The 22,376-nt window shown below is 35.7% G+C and overlaps 2 protein-coding genes across 4 annotated transcripts in view; one reads left to right on the top strand and one right to left on the bottom strand.

Annotated features, from left to right (window-relative positions):
• Positions 1-22,376, bottom strand: part of ARL13B (ADP ribosylation factor like GTPase 13B) — a 62,687-nt gene that overhangs the window by 16,494 nt on the left and 23,817 nt on the right. For all 3 annotated transcript variants that reach the window (XM_055342201.1, XM_055342210.1, XM_055342215.1), the window contains exons 4-5: positions 4,500-4,605; positions 3,474-3,676 (exon numbers count right to left, since the gene is read on the bottom strand). In XM_055342201.1, coding sequence (XP_055198176.1) covers positions 3,474-3,676; positions 4,500-4,605 — 309 coding nt within the window. The remainder of the gene's footprint in view (positions 1-3,473; positions 3,677-4,499; positions 4,606-22,376) is intronic.
• STX19 (syntaxin 19) lies at positions 9,476-20,620 on the top strand. The gene is made up of 2 exons (XM_055342222.1): positions 9,476-9,710; positions 16,919-20,620. The coding sequence occupies exon 2, from the start codon at positions 17,053-17,055 to the stop codon at positions 17,935-17,937; it is 885 nt and encodes a 294-aa protein (XP_055198197.1). The 5' UTR covers positions 9,476-9,710; positions 16,919-17,052; the 3' UTR covers positions 17,938-20,620.

Here is a 22,376-nt window from a genome sequence, read left to right as displayed (position 1 = left end):
TTGATCACTTAAATTAAAAAAAAAAAAAAGAAATGCTGACAAAAATAACATCCCCTATGACTACTTAATGTCAGTGGTGCGGGACGCCAGGGTGGCTCAGCGGTTAAGTGTATGCCCTCGACTCAGGGCATGATCCTGGAGTCCCAGGATTGAGTCCCACATTGGGCTCCTGCTTGGAGCCTGCTTCTCCCTCTGCCTGTGTCTCTGCCTCTCTCTCTCTGTCTCTCGTGAATAAATAAATAAAATCTTAAAAAAAAAAAAATGTCAGTGGTGCTTGTTAATTAACTATCTATGTGCCAAAGGTTTATATTCATCCATTTCTTAACTACCTCCCAAATAAATGCCGTCCTCTTCACTGATGTTAACAAATAAATAAGTCCTCTTGTTAACACCCTTCTTCAGTGTTGTGTCAAGCTGTGTATCACAAATAAACTGGGTAACAATCCTTGCTGTATAAAGGTAGAGAGACTATATAACTAAGCTGCCCAATATCACTAGGATTAATTATTTCCACATTAGTTACTACTCCACCACTATCACTGTGATTTATAGTTAACATTGCTCCAGGCATGAAGAACAGTAAGTTACTTTTTAAAACAAGTAGCACAAGACAGAAAAAATAAGTATTGTAGATATGCAGCCACACTGCAAGTATGGTAACGTGAATGCTCACTACTATGACATTTATTAATTATGTTCTATTATGGGAAGATATATCCTTTCATTCTGAATGTACGAAGCCAAGAGGTAGAGATTTGCAATTTATTACCTCTATGACCTTGGACTTCCGTCGGGATCTTTAAGCCTCAGCTTTCCCATAAATATGGATAAAAATATCTATCTCATAGGGCTGTGTAGACAAAGCACTCTGTAAATGAACATACCTAGAAGACAGTGGTTGCTCTTAATGTTATTAATTTATTACTAAGCAATTTCAGGTAACCTAGTACTGACATACTATTTTCAGGTAGCATGTTTCATTGTTTTTCAAAAATATCTGAACCTACTTAATTGGATTTAATTAAATAAAAAGGTTTTTTTAAAAATAATTCTTCTCTAAATGCCAACTTACTTTTATTTATTTTATTTATTTTTATTTTTTCCAATTTACTTTTAATTACAGTCTCTCTGCTCAACAGGAAAGGCCTCAGACCACAAGTAACATAGCTAGGAGAAAGAAGGAAAGGGGAGTAGGTAACAGAAAAGCCTGCCATAACATGATCTACAATAACTTTATGGAAAAAGTAAAAACTTGAAAAAAAAAAAGATAACTTTAAACTTCTTTAATCCAACTCAAATTTTTGGTTCTTTTTTGTTTTCTTAGTGGAGGAAAGCAAAAGAGTCTTCAGAAAATAAAAGGTATACTTTCATGAATGACTGGTTGTACTGAGCTTTATATCATGAAAATATGATACACTTGGATAAAAAAAAACCAAAGAGTCTCACATTTACGAAAATCTCATACTGGTTTCAAGAGACTCATAGAAGACGATCTGCTCATATTATTGAGCACTTGGGGATGGGGAGTTATCTCTAGAAATATTTCTTTAAGTCTTATCTCTGAATTAAATAAAAGATACCAGTAATGAAAGGATTTCCTTGACAGTGTAAGGATGCATCTCACAAACGAATAACCAAGGGTGATTAGTGGGTTCTTGCCTACCAGACTAGGACTATGTTAAAAGCACATGGGAGGCCAATTTTACTTAGATAAGATAGAAGACAACCTTGTATCTCACAGAAATTCACTTAAAAATATTTTCATTTTAGGGGCACCTGGGTGGCTCAGTTGGTTAAATGTCTGACTCTTGATTTCAGCTCAGGTCATGAGCTCAGTCCAGAGATGAAGCTCCACCTCATACTGGACTCCATGCAGAACACAGAGTCTGCTTAAGATTCTCTCTTTTGGGGATCCCTGGGTGGCTCAGCAGTTGAGTGTCTGCCTTTGGCCCAGGGTGTGATCCTGGAGACCCAGGATCAAGTCCCACATTGGGCTCCCTACATGGAGCCTGCTTCTCCCTCTGCCTGTGTCTCTGCCTTTCTCTCTGTGTCTCTCATGAATAAATAAAATCTTTTTAAAAAAAAAAATCTCTTTCTCCCTCTCTACCCCCCCCGCCCCCCCACACACACTTTGTGTGTATGCTCACACTCTCCTTCTCTTTTAAAAAAAAAAAAATTTGAACTTGGGGGCACCTGGGTGACTCAGTTGTGAGATCCAGACCTGCAATGGGCTCTGAAGTGGGTTTGGAGCTTGCTTAAGATTCTCTCTCCCTCTCTCTCTCTGTCCCTCCACACCTCTGTCCCTCTCTTAAAAAAAAAAAAAAAATATATATATATATATATATATATATATATATATATATATATATATATAAATACACACACACACATATATATATATATAAACCTTTAAACATATATAAATCTTTTCATTTCTCCCCTCCCCTACCACATAACAATCCAGTGGAGAGAGAAAGATGAATCATGGTATTAAGTACTAAACTGAACTTCTAATCAAATCTGTGTACTTTCTTGCACATTAAGATTATTATAAATGATTCTGTGGTTGAATTTATATGATTTTTTTTTAATTCAGAGTTTGCTAAATTCCATTTTAAAAGTTTGCTTTTGGGACGCCTGGGTGGCTCAGCAATTCAGCACCTCCCTTCAGCCCAGGGCATGATCCTGGAGTCCAGGGATCAAGTCCCACATTGGGCTCCCTGCTTTTCCCTGTCTCTTTCTCTGTGTCTCTCCTGAATAAATAAATAAAATCTTTAAAAAAAAAAAAAAAAAAGAGTCTTTGGAGCTCTTCTAGACCATTAAAAAAAAAAAAAGCTTGCTTTCAAGCAACATATTTTTAAATGATCTTAAAAATATATTTTAAGATACTAAGATACTACGATTTAATCTACTTTCTGATAAAACTAGTGTTGAAGATCAGATTTTGCTTCAGTTGATAGACCCACTAACAGCTTACCTTCTATCTTTGCTTAGACTAAAGAAAGGGTTCTCAATCTACTAAGATAGTAAGCCCAGTAATTCTTTGTGCAAGAGAAGGTTCTGTGTATCACCTCTATCCATTAGATGCCAGTAGCACTCCAGCTACCCCCATGTGATAAGTAAAAATATCTCTAGACATTGCCAAATATCCTCTGAGAAGCAAAATTACCTCATGATTGAGAACCACAACATTAATGGTACCCATAAGAAGAGATAAAAATCTTTGAATTCCGGGAAATAATAAATATTTAAGGAATAAATTTAACTATTATAGCACCACTAGGAAAATTAGAACCCTATCACCCAAACTCATATAAAGAAAGAGCCACAAAAAAAAAAAAAAAAAAAAAATTACCTAATGTCTTCCTTCAAACAGCAAGAGGAAACTGAATAGACAAAACTATAAGATCTTTCATAGAGCTGTGATGTTCTTGACTTTGCAAATGCACTGTGGCACAAATAGGTCTACTTGCCTCTCTTCTCGTAATTTTCTCACTCGTTCAGCCCTTTCTCGTTTCTCTTGTTCTTCAAGAGCACGCTGTTCTGTTATATCCCTTTGGATGCGTTCATTTAAGGTATCAAAGTCTCTTGCAATGATATGTAGTAGCCAATAAAGGCCTTTTTTAATGGACTTGTCAATTTTCTTTCCATAGCCCAAGACTGCTGAACAAGGTTCCTGAAAAACAGCAATTTATTTGACTTAAAGATTAAAATTAAAATTAAAAGTTTTCCACAAAAATCTGTTCATACACCATTGAGTATAACTACTGGCAAATCAAAACTAACTCATTAAGTTAATGATATGAAGCATCTGCTCATTTAACTTATAAAACACACCTTTGAAATGATCATTAAACTAACATTAATACACATATGTTGAAATATTTTAAGGATTCTATCTGTAAGCTATGAGACACATTGTGAGAAGTCGAAAGTGCCAATTGTAATTTTAAACAAACTCAATAGAAGACAAAATTGTACTGCCAGAAGAAAAATAACCCTACTTATTAAAAACAGCGGAAAAGTTTTAACTCCGTATACCAGGGAATATATAGCAGTACGCATCTTTTAAGATTAATGGCCTTGCTGCCATCTTCAGAAACTAGAATGAATGACTGAATCCTCTGCCCACCTTTCTTAAGATTACAGGATAACTTTCCTGATAACGATTTTTCAAAACTCATTATAACCTCTCCTATGCTTCAATTTTCTATCTATACTTTACTATTCTACGAAATTTGTAGCATGACATATTTGTATAACTTACAGGCCCTATCAGTAATATCTTAAACAAAAAGCAAAGCTAAGGTCTATGAAATCATGAAAGTTTATGGGAGTAACAACTAAATAGAAAACAAATGTTATAGTATTAAATAAAATTATTGTAAAACACTAATAAATTATTTTGTTAGCCGTCTGCCACCTAACTGCCTGCTACCTCTATAAAAATTAAGTTATGCTGACATTTCTCATAGGGTAAAAAAACAGCAAAAACTTACTATTTGACATAGGCACTTGTGCTCATTGACTAATTTTTCCAGAGATAGGCATTCAATCACATCAGCTTCTCCTAAAGCCCCTTCCTTGTCTTGTTTATTTGCCAACCTAAAGAGACATAAATGAAATAGTTTTATAGCAAATACATAATCATAAAGCCACCTAAAAATATTTTGGTCATGTTCTTCTTTTTTTTTTTTTTAATTTTTTTTGAATTTTTATTTATTTATGATAGTCACAGAGAGAGAAAGAGAGAGAGGCAGAGACATAGGCAGAGGGAGAAGCAGGCTCCATGCACCAGCAGCCCGATGTGGGATTCGATCCCGGGTCTCCAGGATCGCGCCCTGGGCCAAAGGCAGGCGCCAAACCGCTGCGCCACCCAGGGATCCCGGTCATGTTCTTCTTATTCCAAAGATTTAAGCCTTACTGATTATAGAACCTACTAGTTCAAGAGTACTACAGTATTGGGGCGCCTGGGTGCCTCAGTTGGCACACGACTGCCTCCAGCTCAGGTCATGAGCCCCCTATCAGGCTCCCTGCTTAGCAAGGAGTTTGCCTCTCTCTCCCCCTCTGCCCCTCCCCCCACCCCCACCCTTGCTCTCTCTTTTAAGCAGCCCGGGTGGCCCAGCAGTTTAGCGCCACCTTCAGCCCAGGGCGTGATCCTGGAGGCCCGAGGTCGAGTCCCACGTCAGGCTCCCAGCGTGGAGCCTGCTTCTCCCTCTGCCTGTGTCTCTGCCTCTCTCTCTCTGTGTCTCTCATGAATAAATAAATCTTAAAAAAATATATATTGTATCTATTTCATCACTTTTTCTTGATGTAATACTGCTAAAATAAGTTTGAAAGAACTGGCCTATAAAAGCAAAATCCACTTAACAGAAGTGTCAACAGGCCAACAAGAAATGCTCCACAGAGGAAAAGAAGTGGACTGCTAGTTTCTACAGCCCTCAGTTCCAACTTCACATCAAGTATGTCCTTATCTTCTTAAAATGCAAACTGTATCATGTTTTGAACACCCAGATAGTCATACTGAGTCCGTAATATGTGAGCTCATCTGTATATTCAGTGTGTCAATGTGTCCACATAAATGTGCAACTTACTGGGGAGGTGGGGGTCACTTAATTTACTTGGCATAGCATTGGGCATAAGGACATAGAAACCATGATACTCAGGTACAAATTGAAAAACCAAAATTTTTCCTATTGAAAAAATAGGAATTACTACAAAATAACAATGTTTGCTATCAGGTGTCAGAGATCAAAAGTTTAATGAAACGCTGTCTTGGTCAGGGTTTGATAGACATTCCAGAGGCAAATATATATTATTTAATAAATATATAGAATAAATCTAATGAAACCTTATCACCTACCTTTAAAAAGTATCAACATTATGCCATTCTTGCTCATCTACATACCCTTTACTTTCCCTGGCCAGTGAAGTTATTACAACCCTAAATTTTAAAATATTACCATATTTATTAAAAAATAATACCACTATCACACCTAAAAAAATTATTTCTTCATCTTTTTTATAAGGTTATGTCCAAATTCAGATCCAAACAAGATACACATTACACTGTATTCATTTAAATCTTTTTAATACTGTCCCCAGTCCCAACACTTACACCCCTGCAACACAACTACCACTGCTACTTCTTTTCCTTCCATAACATTTATTTGAAAACAAAACGAGTCCTATTTCTATAGAATGTTCTGTGTTTAGGATTCAACTCCCTCCCTTATGAGGTCAATTTAACATGCATACCAAAAATGTCCTATATCTGTAGTTAGATGCACATCTGTAGATGTGACATCTGCAGTTAGATGTACAGGCTGGATGAGATTCAAGCTGAAATCTTGAGCATATTTCACAGATGGTGCTGATACTGAAAAGCTATAGAATATCTAGTTATACAACATTTAGTGATTCTAAAAACGGATCAGTGGACTGGGCTGGAGTCAGCTTGATTCATCCAAAATAAAGTTCCTCACGAACCTTACTTTCATTGAATGATTTTAATAGCCTTTAATGACCTTTGTTTAACTTCATTATTTTATAAGAGATTATAAAATCATGATTCTTCTACTTCTATCTTCCCTCTGAATTTATTAGCTGGATTTTGCTGGGGAAAAAAAAGTAAGCTTTTATCAACTACTCAGTAACTCTTACTTAAATACAATTCAGATGAAAGTCAACATAAATGTTTGATCCTTTGCCTTCATTTCCTAGTTTTCATAAGAATGAATTGGTGTCCTGTCAACTTCTGAACATGATCAAGTTGCTTTCTTTGGTTTGTGGGGGGATATCATTATGAACTCATGGATTTTAAAAATGTATTTGATATGTTTCAATTTATTGTAGTCACTGTTGTTTTTTGAGGCTCAAAGCTACCCATTTAATTAATGGCCAGTGAGAGTCCCCTTTGAACTAGCTCCTGGGTTCTTCTGGTACAACTCCAGTGGGCTTTGATATCTTCTTTGATTTCTCTTAAAAAACAATGTCCCATACCTGAAATCATCAATTTTGCTAAGGAGCCCTGATTCCTTTCAGTAAGGAAGGAAATGGTACTGTAAAGATCACAATCTGAGGACTATGGGCATTTATTGCTATTAACTTGCCATTGATTCTAGACCCTCTCAGTGGATAAAGCTAAGACAAATGTACTTTTGTAAGAAAGAAAAATCAAAATCTTAAATACTATTTCATTTTTACTCAGCTTAATTTGTATCTTTTTTTCCTTATGCTTGAAAACTACAGTTCTTAATAATGCTGACATTAACTATTTCATTATCCTACAACATATACAAGAATCAACATAACAGGGCAGCCCCCTGTGGCTCAGCGGTTTAGCGCCGCCTGCAGCCTGGGGTGTGATCCTGGAGGCCCGGGATCAAGTCCCACGTCCGGGCTCCCTGCGTGGAGCCTGCTTCTCCCTCTGCCTGTGTCTCTGCCTCTCTCTCTCTCTCTCTCTCTGTGTGTGTGTGTCTCTATGAATAAATAAAAATCTTGAAAAAAATAAAGTTTAAAAAAAAAAGAATTACTTAAAAAAAAAAGAATCAACATAACAATACCAGTATTATTATTGAAAAGGATTCTAAATACAGGTCAAGATCTCTTTGTGGTTATTTTTGTCTCTAAGATTTAGCCCACAAAAGATGCATGGGTCAGGGCACCTGGGGTGCTCAGTGGTTGAGTGTCTGCCTTTGACTCAGGTCCTGATCCTGGGGTTCTGAGGTAGAGAGTCCCATATCGGGCTCCCCAGAGGGAGTGGGCTTCTCCCTCTGCCTGTGTCTCTGCCTCTCTGTCTCTCATGAATAAATAAATAAAATCTTTTTTTTTAAAAAAAAGATGCATGGGTCAAAATATTTGGCTTTAATATTACTTGGAATAATCCCTCTCTATGTGGCTATCCCGCCATCTAGATATGTACCCAAGTTCTTTAGTTTCAGACTTCTTTTGCCTTTTAGAGATAGTTTTATTATTTTAAGATTTCATTTTTAAAATGTTCATATGGTTCCAAATTCAAAACTATAAAAATAAGGGACAATCAGACTATTTTCCATCTCTGTCCTTTTTCCTCTCTTTATTCTTTCCATTCTCCTTAAGGTAACTATTTTTATTGGTTTTAGTTTACCCTCCCACTATTCCTTTTTGAAAATATAAACATGTATATGGGGGAAAAGGTATCTTTTTAAAAAATATTTTATTTATTTATTCATGAGAGAGAGAGAGAGAGAGAGAGGCAGAGACACAGGCAGAGGGAGAAGCAGACTCCCTGCAGGGAGCCCGATGTAGGACTCGATCCCAGGACCCAGGAATCACTCCCTGAGCCAAAAGCAGATGCTCAACCACTGAGCCACCCTGGCATCCCGAAAAGGTATCTTAAAGTACACAATCTGGCACTATAGAAATTCACTGCTATTGACTGGTGGTGGGGAGGGGTATTTGTGTGTATCTCTACCCTCTACTTCTTCCTCCAAAGCTAGTACAGTATACTCTTGTGCAGCACCAGGCTTTTTTTAAAAAGTAGTAAATCCTAAAATTACCCTGGAGCAGTACAGAGCAATCTTTTTAATTATTATATTCTTTATTAATGAGCAAAATGGTCATCATATGGATGTTTCTGTTTATTCAGCCAGGCCTACACTGAAGGACTTTTGGGCTGTATCCAAATGATTTGTTTTCACAAGAAGTGCCATGAAGAGTAAGTGTGTGAAGGAGTTACTTATTATTTGGGGAACATATTCCGGGAAGTGGGACTACTAAGTCAAAGAATAAATGCAAATGTTATTTTGCTAGATATTATAGCAATGTCCCTCCTCTTACCCTCAAATCACAACAACTCAGGCAGCAAAAAAGGAAAGGTAAGGAAATTTAGTAGTGTGAGAGAAATTTCATTTCTAATACTTTCTATAAATATTTCACTCTGGTAAAATTTTATTTTGAATTGTTATACTGCTATTATACATAGTATCACAGATTACTGCACAACTTCAGTTTTTCTACACTGAAACTATGTAAATAACTTATTTTAAAGTGAAAATAGCAGATGTAGGTAAAAAGAAAAGGGTGGAAGGTTTAAAGACAAGCTCTTTTCTGGCTGTCGTAGTACTGAAATTCAATGATTTCATGGGTTAAGCCTCTGGGATTTCCTACAATAAAATAGAATTCAATCATTTTAAAGTAAATGGAACAAATTTCCATTTTTATTTATTCCAAATTCTGTATATTTAGCAAGTTTTGATATCTAAAGAAAACAAAGTAACTTCTGTTTAAATACAGACCGTCATTTTGTGACTCATGTATTTTATATAGAATACAGAATCAGAAATACAGAGACTGTGCCAAATACTCTATGTAAGCAGTTTAACAAGGACTTCCTGTTACCAGCTAGCTCCAATGAAAATGATCTTCCTTTAATCTAAAGAATGGGAGGCTAACAGGCAAAACCGGATTCTCCAGGTGTGAAGTAAGCAATTTGTTCTCTCATTTGATACTAACAGCAAAAGGACAACTGTATGTCTAACTTACTTGACTTCATTATTTGGCTTTCAATTACATTAACTATATGAAAAACCATACAGAAATTAGCCTGTGAACCATAACACAGAGGCTTAAATGATTTGATTGAAACGTTACAGACGATACTCAGTCTTTCTCTTAAGGGCAGGACCTCAACACCGCAGGTGGAAAGCAACAAAAAGAACAAGACAAAGGTAAATAAACTACTCTTTTTTTGTACTTTTCCACGTAAGACATCCAAAGACTGGATTGTGTGATATTTAAAAATAACTACATAGATAATTAAAGTTACTGGTTTGCTCAGATTTGGACAGGTAGCTGATCTGTTCATTTATACTGCTAATATATTGAATAAGATTTGGGTTTAGAGCTCTTAGAAATAATCCACTGTACCAAAAATCAACTTTTTCTTTTAATTCCTTTAAAAAATAAGTTTTCATTTTGGAAACACGAAAAAGTCATATTTTCTAAACACAAAATTCTTTCTTTTGTAGGCTAACTATAAATTAGTCATATTGTGCTTGCTTTAGAGAGTACTTTTACATTTAGCTGTGAAAAACTTAGGCTTAAATTTGACACACGTGTAATTTTTAAGTTAAAATAATTTTCTATAAGGTCTTAATTTCTTCACTGCTGTTTCCAAAAATATTTTAAACTGGAAAAAATTAGAAAATAACTTTGGGGGCGGCCCAGATGGCTCAGTGGTTTACTGCCACCTTCAGCCCAGAGCCTGATCCTGGAGACCCGGGATCGAGTCCCACATCCGGCTCCCTGCATGGAGCCTGCTTCTCCCTCTCCTATGTCTCTGCCTCTCTCTCTCTCTCTCTCTCTCTCTCTCTCTCTGTCTCTCATGAATAAATAAATAAAATCTTAAAAAAAAAAAGAAAATAACTTTGTTGTAAAAGGACTACAGTAAAAATATCAAAATACATTTTTAATGTTTCAATATATTGAAAGAAATTATAAAACTCAATATAAATATATTTAATAGTTTAAAAAAATTAAGTCAGCATTATTTAAATGTAACACACATATATATATACAGGTAGGTCTAATACTTTCAAAATTAAGCAATATATATGATGCTTATAAAATTTTTTTTTTGCTATTTCTCCAGTTATTTTATAATTCCTGCAATGGGGGGATCCCTGGGTGGCGCAGCGGTTTAGTGCCTGCCTTTGGCCCAGGGCGCGATCCTGGAGACCCGGGATCGAGTTCCACGTCGGGCTCCCGGTGCATGGAGCCTGCTTCTCCCTCTGCCTGTGTCTCTGCCTCTCTCTTTCTCTCTCTCTCTCTGTGACTATCATAAATAAATAAAAATTTAAAAAAATTTTAAAAAAATAATTCCTGCAATGTTAGAGCTTAATAAATAATCCATTTTCAATCAAAATCATAATGACTTTTTAAAACGTTTTAAGGGTGGACTTGAAAGTTGGCTATGATACACCTACAACATATCTCCATGGTTATGTAGTTTTACATTTAATATAAAAGTCATTTCATGTATATACCACTTAATCAGATAAGTTAGAATTCAAAATTATACCAGGGTCTTAAATATTTAAACAAAAATGGTCTTATTGTTACATTAAGCAAGTTAATTTTAACAACTTATTAACAATAAATAGAATGGGAAAAAAAGCACTGAAAGATTGCATTACAAAAAACATCAGATAATTTAAGCTTTGAAAGAATATGTGCAACTTGCCAATTTTTTTTAAGTCTGTTTTCCATATTTAAGTAGCCAACGAGGTGGATTTTCCAATACCAGCTGCTTTCACCTTGAACTAAGAAAATGTCTACAAGTTGTCTTCATTCATAAAAGCAAAAGAACATTCCATTTTATGTTGTATAAAAACTAGTTACATTTATTAAAATATTGTATTTAATATAGTATTTAATATAGTAACTGTAGAAAGAAACGCCTTGCTAAAAAAAAAAAAGAAAGAAAATCTATATATCTGTATCTATCCCAGGGCATATTTCTTAAAGCATGAGGTAATTTTATTCATATTTCTATTTTTGGGAATATCCCCTGTTTGTAACAGGGTGGAGAAAGTTTGAGTCATACAAGGTTTACTTTTCTATTTCCTAGAACAAATTGTCAAAGTCGATTACTATATTTATAATAGTCTTCTAACTTTCATTTTGCAAATGCCATGTTTAAGCTTGAAGATGGTTATTAACATAGTACAATTCAAAACTGTACAATACAGTAAGCTAAATATGCTGAAAAATGGTTCATATTTGGATAGAACTCTTCCAACCTAAGAAAAATAAATGTAAGGTACACAAAAGATTACATACGATGGTGATCTCATCAATTTCACGTAGTCTAAGCTGTTATACTTTCTGGCTTCATGAACTCTGTCTCTTCTAACTTTCAAATTCTAATAAGCTTAGATGTCTCGCTTTGCCTAATATTCTGCTTCATGAAGCCAGAAGATCAAGCAGCCAAGGTAGAAATAGTTATGCACATAGTTACAAGCATGTAGCTACTAGAAAATGCCATTTCTATGTAACATGTAAGTGCACCTTACATGTACATATGTTAAGGATTTAAGGAACATTCTGAATTAGTTAACTTTGTAAAGATAATCACCCACGACTTTCAGTCCAGATCCACAAGATATTCCCCCTCTTATATAGAGTATTTGATATAATCTTAAGGGAAAAAAGACAAAATTTTAAACTGCACCATTAGGTTTGAAGAACAGGAAATTTCCAGATGCCAGAATTGAAAAAGGAACACAATCATAGTCAGAATGGAAAGTGGGAATTAAAGCAAATTCCACGGAAATACTTTATCTTAGAGGTTGTGGGTTAGAATGTGTGCATAGACTAAAACTGGGCTTCCTACCTGAAGTAGTGAACTAGAAAAAAATAGAATATAGTCCATATACAGATACAGGAAAACCTGTTGGTTTGTATAAGATTACAGCAAGAAGGGAGGTGTCCACTGGGGCTATATAAAAATCACTAGAAAAAAAATCAAGACTCATATGTATATTATGTGGGCTACAGAAATCACTGGAGAAACATCAAGCCCATACTTCTACTACCTGGGATAAATTGGGAAAGCTCCCAAGCGGCCTGGTAGTACCAAACAAACACAAAGAATAGGTATATATATATATATATATATAGCAGAGCACTCAGAGCATCTACATATAATTACCCACTAGAGACAAACTACTGACAAAGTTCACAAAAGAGGGATACCTGGGTGGCTCAGCAGTTTGGCGCCTGCCTTTGGCCCAGCCCGCATCGGGCTTCCTGCATGGAGCCTGCTTCTCCCTCTGCCTGTGTCTCTGCCCCTCTCTCTGTGTCTCTCATGAATAAATAAATAAAATCTTTAAATATTTATATATAGAGAGGATATTTTCAGTTCAATTGAAGAGTTTTAGAATGAGTTAGTAATGCACATGCACAAAATGAGGCAATTGAAAAACTTTGATAATTAGTGTCTTCAAGAGAAATTTTAGAAGTTACATAGTCCTTGGTCAATGCGGTAGTTACATGGATGTGTGAAAAATCATTATCTTAAACATTTTTATTTTGGGCATTTTCTATATACACGCAGATACTTCAATGAAAAACTTTCTTAAGGTGAAAATACACATTTCCTAGCTCTATCCACTGAAAAGGCCTAGAAACAATGAAAAAAATTATCTGAGGAAGGAAATATGACCACAGTACCTTAGGTGACTCTGGCATATGTGACATTTGAACTACGAAAATGCGTAGTCGTGGTAATGTAAACACTGAATATTGACTAACCAAAAATTATGGTTAACTATATTGAGAGAGGGAAAATTGAGGAAAGGCTCGGGGTTTAAGAAAAAGTTAAATCCATATCTGTCATAGCAGAGATTCAATATAATATTTAAAATTGAAAAAGCAGAAACACCTACATAAGCAAATTACCTAGAAATAGAAAGTTTAAAAGCAACATACAGCTAAGAAGCTGAAAATTACTGCCGTTGGGAGTGGGAAACTGGAAATGAGATGTGGTGGGGCAGGCAGGGGTCAGCAGTTTGTCTTTATAAGCCTTGAAGTGACTTGACTTCTTAAACTGTCTATATGTGTTAATTTGAGGAAAATAAAAGGCATATTTAAAGTCAATTTAAAAAAAGAAAAAGTTTGCGACTACATCAAAAGCAACATGATATCTTAAACACTTTGGGGAAGAATTTATTTTCAGCATCAGTAAGTTAATACCAGAGAGAGCATACAGAGGAGGAAGTAATAAATAACACTAAAACAAACAAAGAGCAGTAGGGAGCTATTCAAGATAAATCATTAAGCTAACTGACTTTTGCATCAACCTCCCTCTTTACTGGAAAGATGGTTGTCTTTAGCAGAGGTATATATAGTAAATTGTGAGTGGTGATTCCGCTTTCACAAAGTTGCCACAGGAGGAATTGTTTCTACAACCACTTCCCAATGCTTTTGAGTGCTTTAAAATATCTATACCAACAGAATCATCAGATATTTAATAAAATACTGAATACAAAAGAGCATATAGATTATCCCAGCTTTATGTAATATATATATATATATATTCTGGGAAATTTTATATATCTTATGCTGAGAAAAAGCACTGGTCTAGCAGCCAGGAAATCTGGCATTATTTAACCAGTACTACTACTAACAAGCTCTGGATAAGACATTTAACTCCTCTGATTCTCAATTTCCCATAAGAAAAATGCAGAAATTAATTAACTTATAGGGATTCTTTCTGGAATTCCATTCATTGGCTTGGCACCCCATCTCCTACACCCCAGATAGTATCCCTTGGCTGTCTTCTCAACATTAGGTCTCACAGCTCAAATACCTTAGAGAAGACGCTTAACTGATCTAACAAGATCCAAAATGGTCTCATTTATCTCTTTGTCTACTGTCCCAAATCCCCTCAGAGCATAAATTATTCAGAGACAGATATTATTTAATAAATACTACAGCATTTAAAATTTTGCATATAGTAAGCCTCAATAATTATTTGACAAAATACCAATCCTTTAAAACTAAAGGAGTATTATTAGGACACTGGCTTAACTTTTTGTGCAACACAGGCCTCTACATGCTCGACTGGGTCATCGTCCAGGGATCTTGAACACCTCCAGTGATGGCAAGCTTATTAACTCATTAGCAGTTCATTCCACCTTGGGACAATTCTACTGTTTGAAAAGTCTTTATATTAAATCAGACCTCTCTCCATGTGATTTCCACCCATCGTCTTTGGACTAACGCCAAGTTAAGTCATATCCCTCTAGTACATACAGACCTATACATTCCAGAAACCAGCTGTAGACATTCCCTATATCTCCTTTGCAGGATAAGTATTTGTATTCCTTCCAATGATTCTCTTTGTATTACAGTCTTCCAATCTCATCCTTCCATGACAATTTGGAAATTCCCAATTTATGGATTTTCATCTCAAAACATCAGAGCCTAACACAGCCCTTTTTCCATCTGCTTTGACTGGCCCAGAGTCATCTAGCCTACTGTCAATTTTCTTAGTCAATCTAGACATGACACTATTTTTCATGAAAGCATGATTATGTTGTAGAAAGCTCAGAATCAACTAAAATCTCCAGTAATTTTCATAAGTACTGCTATGAACACAGGATCTTCCATTTTATAGATGTAAAGGTGTTTTCTAAACTAGCTGCAATATTTTACATCCATCCTGGTTAAACATAATTTTGTTACTTTTAGTATACAGTCCTGTGTTATTTTAATCTTTGAATACCAACACTGGTTGATTTTTCTCTGGCTTATACAAATACTATATGTGATTCGATGCATTATTTCTAACTCCCCAACAGCTTCTTATCTGCAAAAATATCATGAAAGGTATTAGTAAGTGACTTTCTAAAGTCAAGATGTACCGTGAAAATATTAACATAGATTGCCTTTTCCAATATATTTTTTATTTAAATTCCAGTTAGTTAACATACAGTGTAACATTATTTCCAGGTGTACAATATAGTGATTCAAAACTTCCACACACCCAGGGCTCATTATAGCAAGTGCCCTCCTTAAGCCTCATCACCTATTTAACCCATCCCCCCACCCTCCCTCCCCGTGGTAATCATCAGTTTGTTCTCTATAGTTAAGAGTCTGTTTCTTAGTTTGCCTCTCCCACTCTCTTTCTTTTCCCCCTTTACTCATTTGTTTCTTAAATTCCACATAGGAGTGAAATCATATGGTACTTGTCTTTCTCAGTCTGACTTACTTTGCTCAGTGTAATATACTTTAGCTCCGTCCATGTCATTGCAGATGGCAAGATTACATTCCCTTTTGTGGCTGAGTAACATTCCATTGTATATATACACACCACCTCTTCCTTATCCACTCATTGGTCCATGGACACCTATGCTGTTTCTATAACACGGACGTAGATGTGGCTGCTACAAACATTGGGGCACGTGTAACTCTCTGAATTAGTACTTTTGTATTCTTTGGGTAAATGCCTAGTAGTACAATTGCTGGATCGTAGGGCAGCTCTATTTTTAACTCTTTGAGGAACCTCTATACTCTTTACCACAGTGGCTTCACCAGTTTGCATCCCTATTTATTCCCTTCATTTTATATACATATGCATATCATTATATATGTATATAAATCACTATTTATAAATTATGTACACCAAATTTAATCCTGTGGATAACTACCAACACAGGATATAATGTCAATATTATGAGCATCCCAAAACAAGACTTTATATATTCTCATGTTTGAAAAAAATATAGCACTTAATATGAATGTACATAAATTTTGTTCTAAGTCTGGATATCTCTGCAAAGGAATGAATGCTAAGAATGGGAAACGAGCATAATCAAACCAAGAATATGTTTTCATATGTATATAATGGATAAAAAAAAAAAAGCTATGTCAAATAATGTGTTAATCCATCTAGAAAGAAGCCTCAGAAATTTTAAAATAAATTCCACATTTTCTATATTATTTCAAGTGCTCAAATAGAATCTGCCATCACTATACTGATTTTAACTGAATTACACATATTTAGCAAAATGAGTTTAACATTACACAGACCAAACTAACTGGGAACAGTATCTTTAGTAGTAAGGGCATTTTCAGAGTGCCCTTTTACTTCTAAAACTTGACTATATGGTCAAATCTTCCATTCTAACATATATTCTCTGTATGCACAAAAATCTATTATGTGACAATATTATGACACTAAAGTACTTATTTGGGGGCAACGGGGTCTCTATCACTGCTTTCTCAGCTACTTTACTCAACCAAAAAGGATTCACAGTAGTCCCACAAAGATGCACAATAACTTATAAATTATTTTACGTTACTTTTCCTATTCAGTTATTTTTATGAGGAAGTTCTTAATGATTTTTCTAATTTTTCAACCTCTTTTCAGAAAACTAGGAGGATTTTCCCTGGAAGACACACCAGACACACATAGCTATGTGAAGCCAACTGCTACTGAGGGAAAAATGCCAAATTTTTATTTGTTTGACTCAATCATTTTTGCTTCTTAAGAGGAGAGGGAAGATGAAAGATCGACTTCAAGAACTAAAGCAACGAACGAAGGAAATCGAACTCTCTAAAGACAGGCATGTGTCAGCCATAGAAGCAGAAGAACAAGGAGTGTTTTTGCAGCAAGCTGTTATTTATGAAAGAGAGCCTGTAGCTGAGAGACACCTGCATGAAATCCAAAAACTACAGGAGAGTATTAACAATTTGACAGATGATGTTCAAAAATTTGGGCAGCAACAGAGAAGTCTGTTGGCTTCAATGAGAAGGTTTAGTCTACTTAAGAGAGAGTCTAGCATTACAAAGGAGATAAAAATCCAAGCAGAACACATTAATAGAGGTTTGGATGATTTAGTAAAAGAAGTTAAAAAGTCGGAGGCTGAAAACGGTCCATCATCAGTGGTGACAAGGATACTGAAATCTCAGCATGCTGCTATGTTCCGCCAATTTCAGCAAACCATGTTTACATACAATGATACAATAGCAGCAAAGCAAGACAAGTGCAAGACATTTATTTTCCGTCAGCTTGAGGTTGCTGGAAAAGACGTGCCTGAAGAAGAAGTAAATGATATGCTTTATCAAGGAAAATGGGAAGTTTTCAATGAAAGCTTACTTACAGAAATCACTATTACTAAAGCACAACTCTCAGAGATAGAACAGAGACACAAGGAACTTGTTAATTTGGAGAACCAAATAAAGGACTTAAGGGACCTTTTCATTCAGATATCTCTTTTAGTAGAGGAACAAGGAGAAAGCATCAACAATATTGAAATGATGGTGAACGGTACAAAAGAATACGTTAATACTACTAAAGAGAAATTTGGACTAGCTGTAAAATACAAAAAAAGAAATCCTTGTAAGGTATTGTGCTGTTGGTGTTGTCCATGCTGTAGTTCAAAATAAAGAGGCTATTTTAGACATTTTTCCAGTTTTAGGATGAAGATATCCTACGTTTCAGCGTTTTCCTTCATTTTATAGATCCATTCACACAACTTTCATCACAACGAAGTCATAATTATCCTCTTTAGTCCTTACCTGCTAGAACAGAAACTTTTGAAGTCAGTGACAAAACAAGCCTTCACTTATTAAACTAAAAACAGTATAGTTATTAGCTTTAAACTCATGGATTAACTATTGAAAATGGAATCAATGATCTTATATTTCTGTTCAACTATCAAGCGCTAGTATGTATTTTTGTAACTTTCAATGCCTTAGTAAGATGAGTGTCAGTGACAACTGCCTAAACAGTCCTTCTGGACTGTTTGAGAGTATTTTAGTAGTTAAGAGGTATATATAACAAGACCTCTGAGTGCTGTATTAAAGCAAAATCAAACCAGAAGCTCTGTCAAATCTTTTATGCTCAGATAGGTCAGTTAACTCAGTGCCCAACATACCTTGGGAAATTCTAACCATGTACTCAATGAAGAATCTGTTTGGTAACTGGGAGCTGAATCTAGCTTAAGGCCTAAGAAAGTAAGGCACTGTTTTCCTGAACGTGGCTCCCTTCAGTACACTCTGTTACAAGTCAAGAAGTTTGGCAAATAATGTAGAAAATAAAGGTAACTGCATTCTCCAAAGTTTCTCCATCACTTTACCACATAAGCTGAGCACTGCTCTATGGGCTGGGGAGAGTTTGAACTCACAGAGCGATAGAGATTTGGAATTCACATTTTAGTGGACAAAGCAGATAACTAACAAATATAAATATTAGATAATATTAAGTTCTCAGTAGAAACTTAAAACAAGGCGTTGAGACACAGATGGTTGGAGTGGCTTCTTTTGGTTGGGTGGTCAGTGAGGGTCTCTCTGAAAGGTAATAGTAAATGAAGATCTGAATGATTAAGACAAGTAAAAGTATATCCCAGGCATAGAAAACAGTTACAAAGACCTTGAGGATGACATAACGTATTCTGCTTAAAGAAAAGTGAGTAATACATCTGTACCATGGTAAGGGAAGAGTAGCAAGGTAAGAGATAAAGTTAAGAAAGGTCACCAGGGGCTAGACTGAAGCCTTTGTAAGCCACATAAGTTCAAACTTTACAGCAAATTTAATCAATGCAAAGTCCTCAGACTGTTTTGGCCTGAAAATAGTGTTATACAATTTATATTTGAGAAAAATCAATCTGTCCACTGTATGTGGGTTAGAATGGGTTTGGGGCAGATGAGTAGAGGACAAGTATGCAGGTATAGAAAACAATCAGGTTAATGCAGTAAGCCCAGTAAAAGAGGTGGAAGCATGGACTAGAATGGGAGTAGAGGTGGTGGTGGTGACAGTACTAATACTCAGGATTAATAAAATATGTACTACATCTCAGCATTGTTCTAATGATTTTACATTTTTAACAACAAAAACACTGAGGTACAGCAAGGTTAAGTAACCTGTTCCAAGTCACAGAAACTGTGAGGATCAGAATTTGAACCAGGCAGTCTGATTCTAGAAGCAGTTCTTTACTACATACTATACAAGTAGTGATGAAAGAAAAAAAAATTAGACTAGCTTATGATAGATTTAAGAACTCGAATCTATAGGATACTGACTGGATGAGGATGTCATCAAAAAAAAAAAAAAGGCAGAGATAAGGGTTTCAGAATTGGGGGTAAAAGGGAAATCTAGAATCCTGTTTTGGCCAAGAAAACCTGAGATTACTATAAAAGGCCCAAGTGGATATTTCTAAGATATTAGCTGTGTCAGCAGGAGCTCTTGGAAGAGGTAAGGGCTAGAAATATAGATTTGGGTCATTTTGAATAAACAATATTTAAGGTCAGGTGATGTTAGAATGAAATCACCCAAGAAGTTTGTAGATGTAAAAAACCAGATGCCCAGAAAAGAGGCTGGAGTATCCCAACATTTCCTCCTAAAGCAAGAGTTAATAAAGGAGATTGAGAAAAAGCCATCAATGAAGTAGAAGGAAAACCAAAAAAGCATGCTGCAATGTTGTGTTAAAAGAACAATGTTGAGGGAAAGGTGAACTTGAGCACAGCACGCTGATAAATGGATTTGGCAACGTGGAGACAGTTTGTTGACTACAACATGAGCAGTTTCAAGGAACGGTAGGTATCTAAGCACAAGTGGAGTATGTGGAAGAAAGAAGGTCGTATGAAAAAGTATAGCAGCTGCTATAAACTATTCTCTCCAGCCATGTGAATAGAGGACTATAAAAAGGAACTACCTGCTGAAGAGGAATGCAGAGTCAAAAGATTCCATAATAGTTGGCAAGACTATCCCACTGACGGGAATGATCCAGAGAGCCAAAGTCTTGATATAAGACAGGGAAGGAATTATATGCAAAAGTAGGAAGGGCTGGGACCTATAGCACAGATGAAGAAGCTGGCCTTACAGAGGAGCTGAAGCACGTTTTCCAAGTACTAGGAGAGAAGGCAACATTCAGGAAGAAAAGCTGATAAGGATAGTTCAGCAAAAATGTGGTCCTAAATGAGAGAACTCTCATGTAATAGTTTCTATTTCCTAAAGAACTGAGACCACATAATTGACTGAAAGCATGATGAAATTAAAGGACAGCACGAATATACATATCTACTAACACTATAAAATAATTTCTAAATTATAAAATATAAGGAGATTAAAGAGCTTTCTACTTTGTCAATTATCAAGTATTATTGGAGAAAAAATGTTTCACATGTGTCAGCTCCAAATGTATAAAGAACTTTATAAAAAAAAAAGATGAATTTAAAACCACTGACAAACTCTCCATTTAATCAGCTGGTGATAAATTTCTTCTGTCCCTTCTAAAGTTGTACTATTTCCTTTAACCTTACTGACGCCTGTTTATAACTGGTCCTAAATTATTTATCATGGAAACTGAGAATATTAAGTATTATTTAATATTCACTAACATAATTTTGTTCAGGTGGCTTTGTAAAATAGCAATTTTCTATTAGCATTTATATCTTACATAGGGCTTTTATTTATTTATTTTTGTACATAGTGCTTTTAAAGCAAGATTTAAGCACAGAAAGATTTATAACAAGCAATACATCACATGTATCACATATAATTTTCATTGTTACATTTTAAAACCAATTAGAATGACCCTGGGGCCCCTGGTTGGCTGGATAAGTCAGTGGAGCATATGACTCTTGATCTTGGGATTGTAAATTCAAGCCCTATGTTGGGTATAATGATTACTTAAAAATAAAATCTTAAAAAAAAAAAAAAAAAAAAGAGGGGCGCCTGGTTGGCTCAGTCTGCCTTTCGCTCAGGTCATGATCTGAGAGTCCTGGGATCAAGCCCCACGTCAGGCTCCTTCTTCCTTTGCCCCTCTCCCCTGCTCATGTGCACTCACTCTATCTCAGATAAATAAAATCTTAAAACAAAACAAAAGAAACCCCTAACTAAAGCAACAAAAACAACAGGATACTTAATTAGTTGAACATTTTGTAAATACTTTATTCACACACTCAATAGGTACTAAAAAGTAATTTTTTTCCTTAAAATTACTACCTTAAAGAGAAAAAATTATTAAGCATTAGAGGTATGATATTAGGAAATCTGGTAAAATTAATATGAGCACTTATTTGGGCTTATATTCTCACCTCCTAAATTATGTCATTTTCTGTAATCAGAAGCTTCATGTGGCCTGAATTCATATGATGAGACACTTTAAAACTGGCTCTCCTAATCCATCTCCATCCAGGCACAGTGTATCAACAACAATAACTATTCATATCCATCATCACATTTACAGAACACTAATAAAGTGCTGCACTGGCTGCTATAAATACATCATTTGAAATTCACATGACAACACTAAAATCCTTATTTACAAATGGGGACATGAAAGCTCAGAGAGAGCAAGGAAGCTACCCAAGGCCTGTCTGACTCCAAAGCCGTGCTTTCCCCTATACCAGTAGTTCTCAACTTTTGCTGTGCATCACAATGATCTGGAGAACCTGTGAAAAAAGCCCATTCCCTGGCCCCACCCTCAAAAAGCTAAAAGGTGTGGGCGGATGCTGATGCAGATGGATCCCAGAAAACATCTTGCTAACAACACTACCAGCAGGTTTCTTTTTGTTATACTGTTTTTAAATAAAGTGTATTCCTGTGGAGAAGGGAATGATGGGAACTTCTGAAGGTTCCTTAAGCATCAATTACCTAGGAAGTCAACCAGCTGAGGAGCTTCACTATAAACTAGAGCTGCCAAGAGTGAAGCTGAATGCCAGGAGACACAAAAGGAAGGCTTTGGTAAGGAAGTTTGGAGGTGAGTCAACAATATGAATAAGGTGGATGAAGATGACAGTTTGGTTAAGATTCACTGTGAAAAGAAGAGAAATCTTAAAAATAGTCAATTAAAGGACTCACCACCTATATCTAGGGATCAAGG

This window comes from Nyctereutes procyonoides, unplaced genomic scaffold (genome assembly GCF_905146905.1).
Source record: "Nyctereutes procyonoides isolate TBG_1078 unplaced genomic scaffold, NYPRO_anot_genome, whole genome shotgun sequence".
In the NCBI taxonomy this organism is placed as follows: Eukaryota; Metazoa; Chordata; class Mammalia; order Carnivora; family Canidae; genus Nyctereutes; species Nyctereutes procyonoides.
Note: the sequence above shows the minus strand (reverse complement) of the source record. Positions and strands in the feature narration are given on the sequence as shown.

Coding starts and splice junctions, on each gene's coding strand:
- STX19 (XM_055342222.1), top strand. CDS start 17,053: ATGAAAGATCGACTTCAAGAACTAAAGCAACGAACGAAGGAAATCGAA.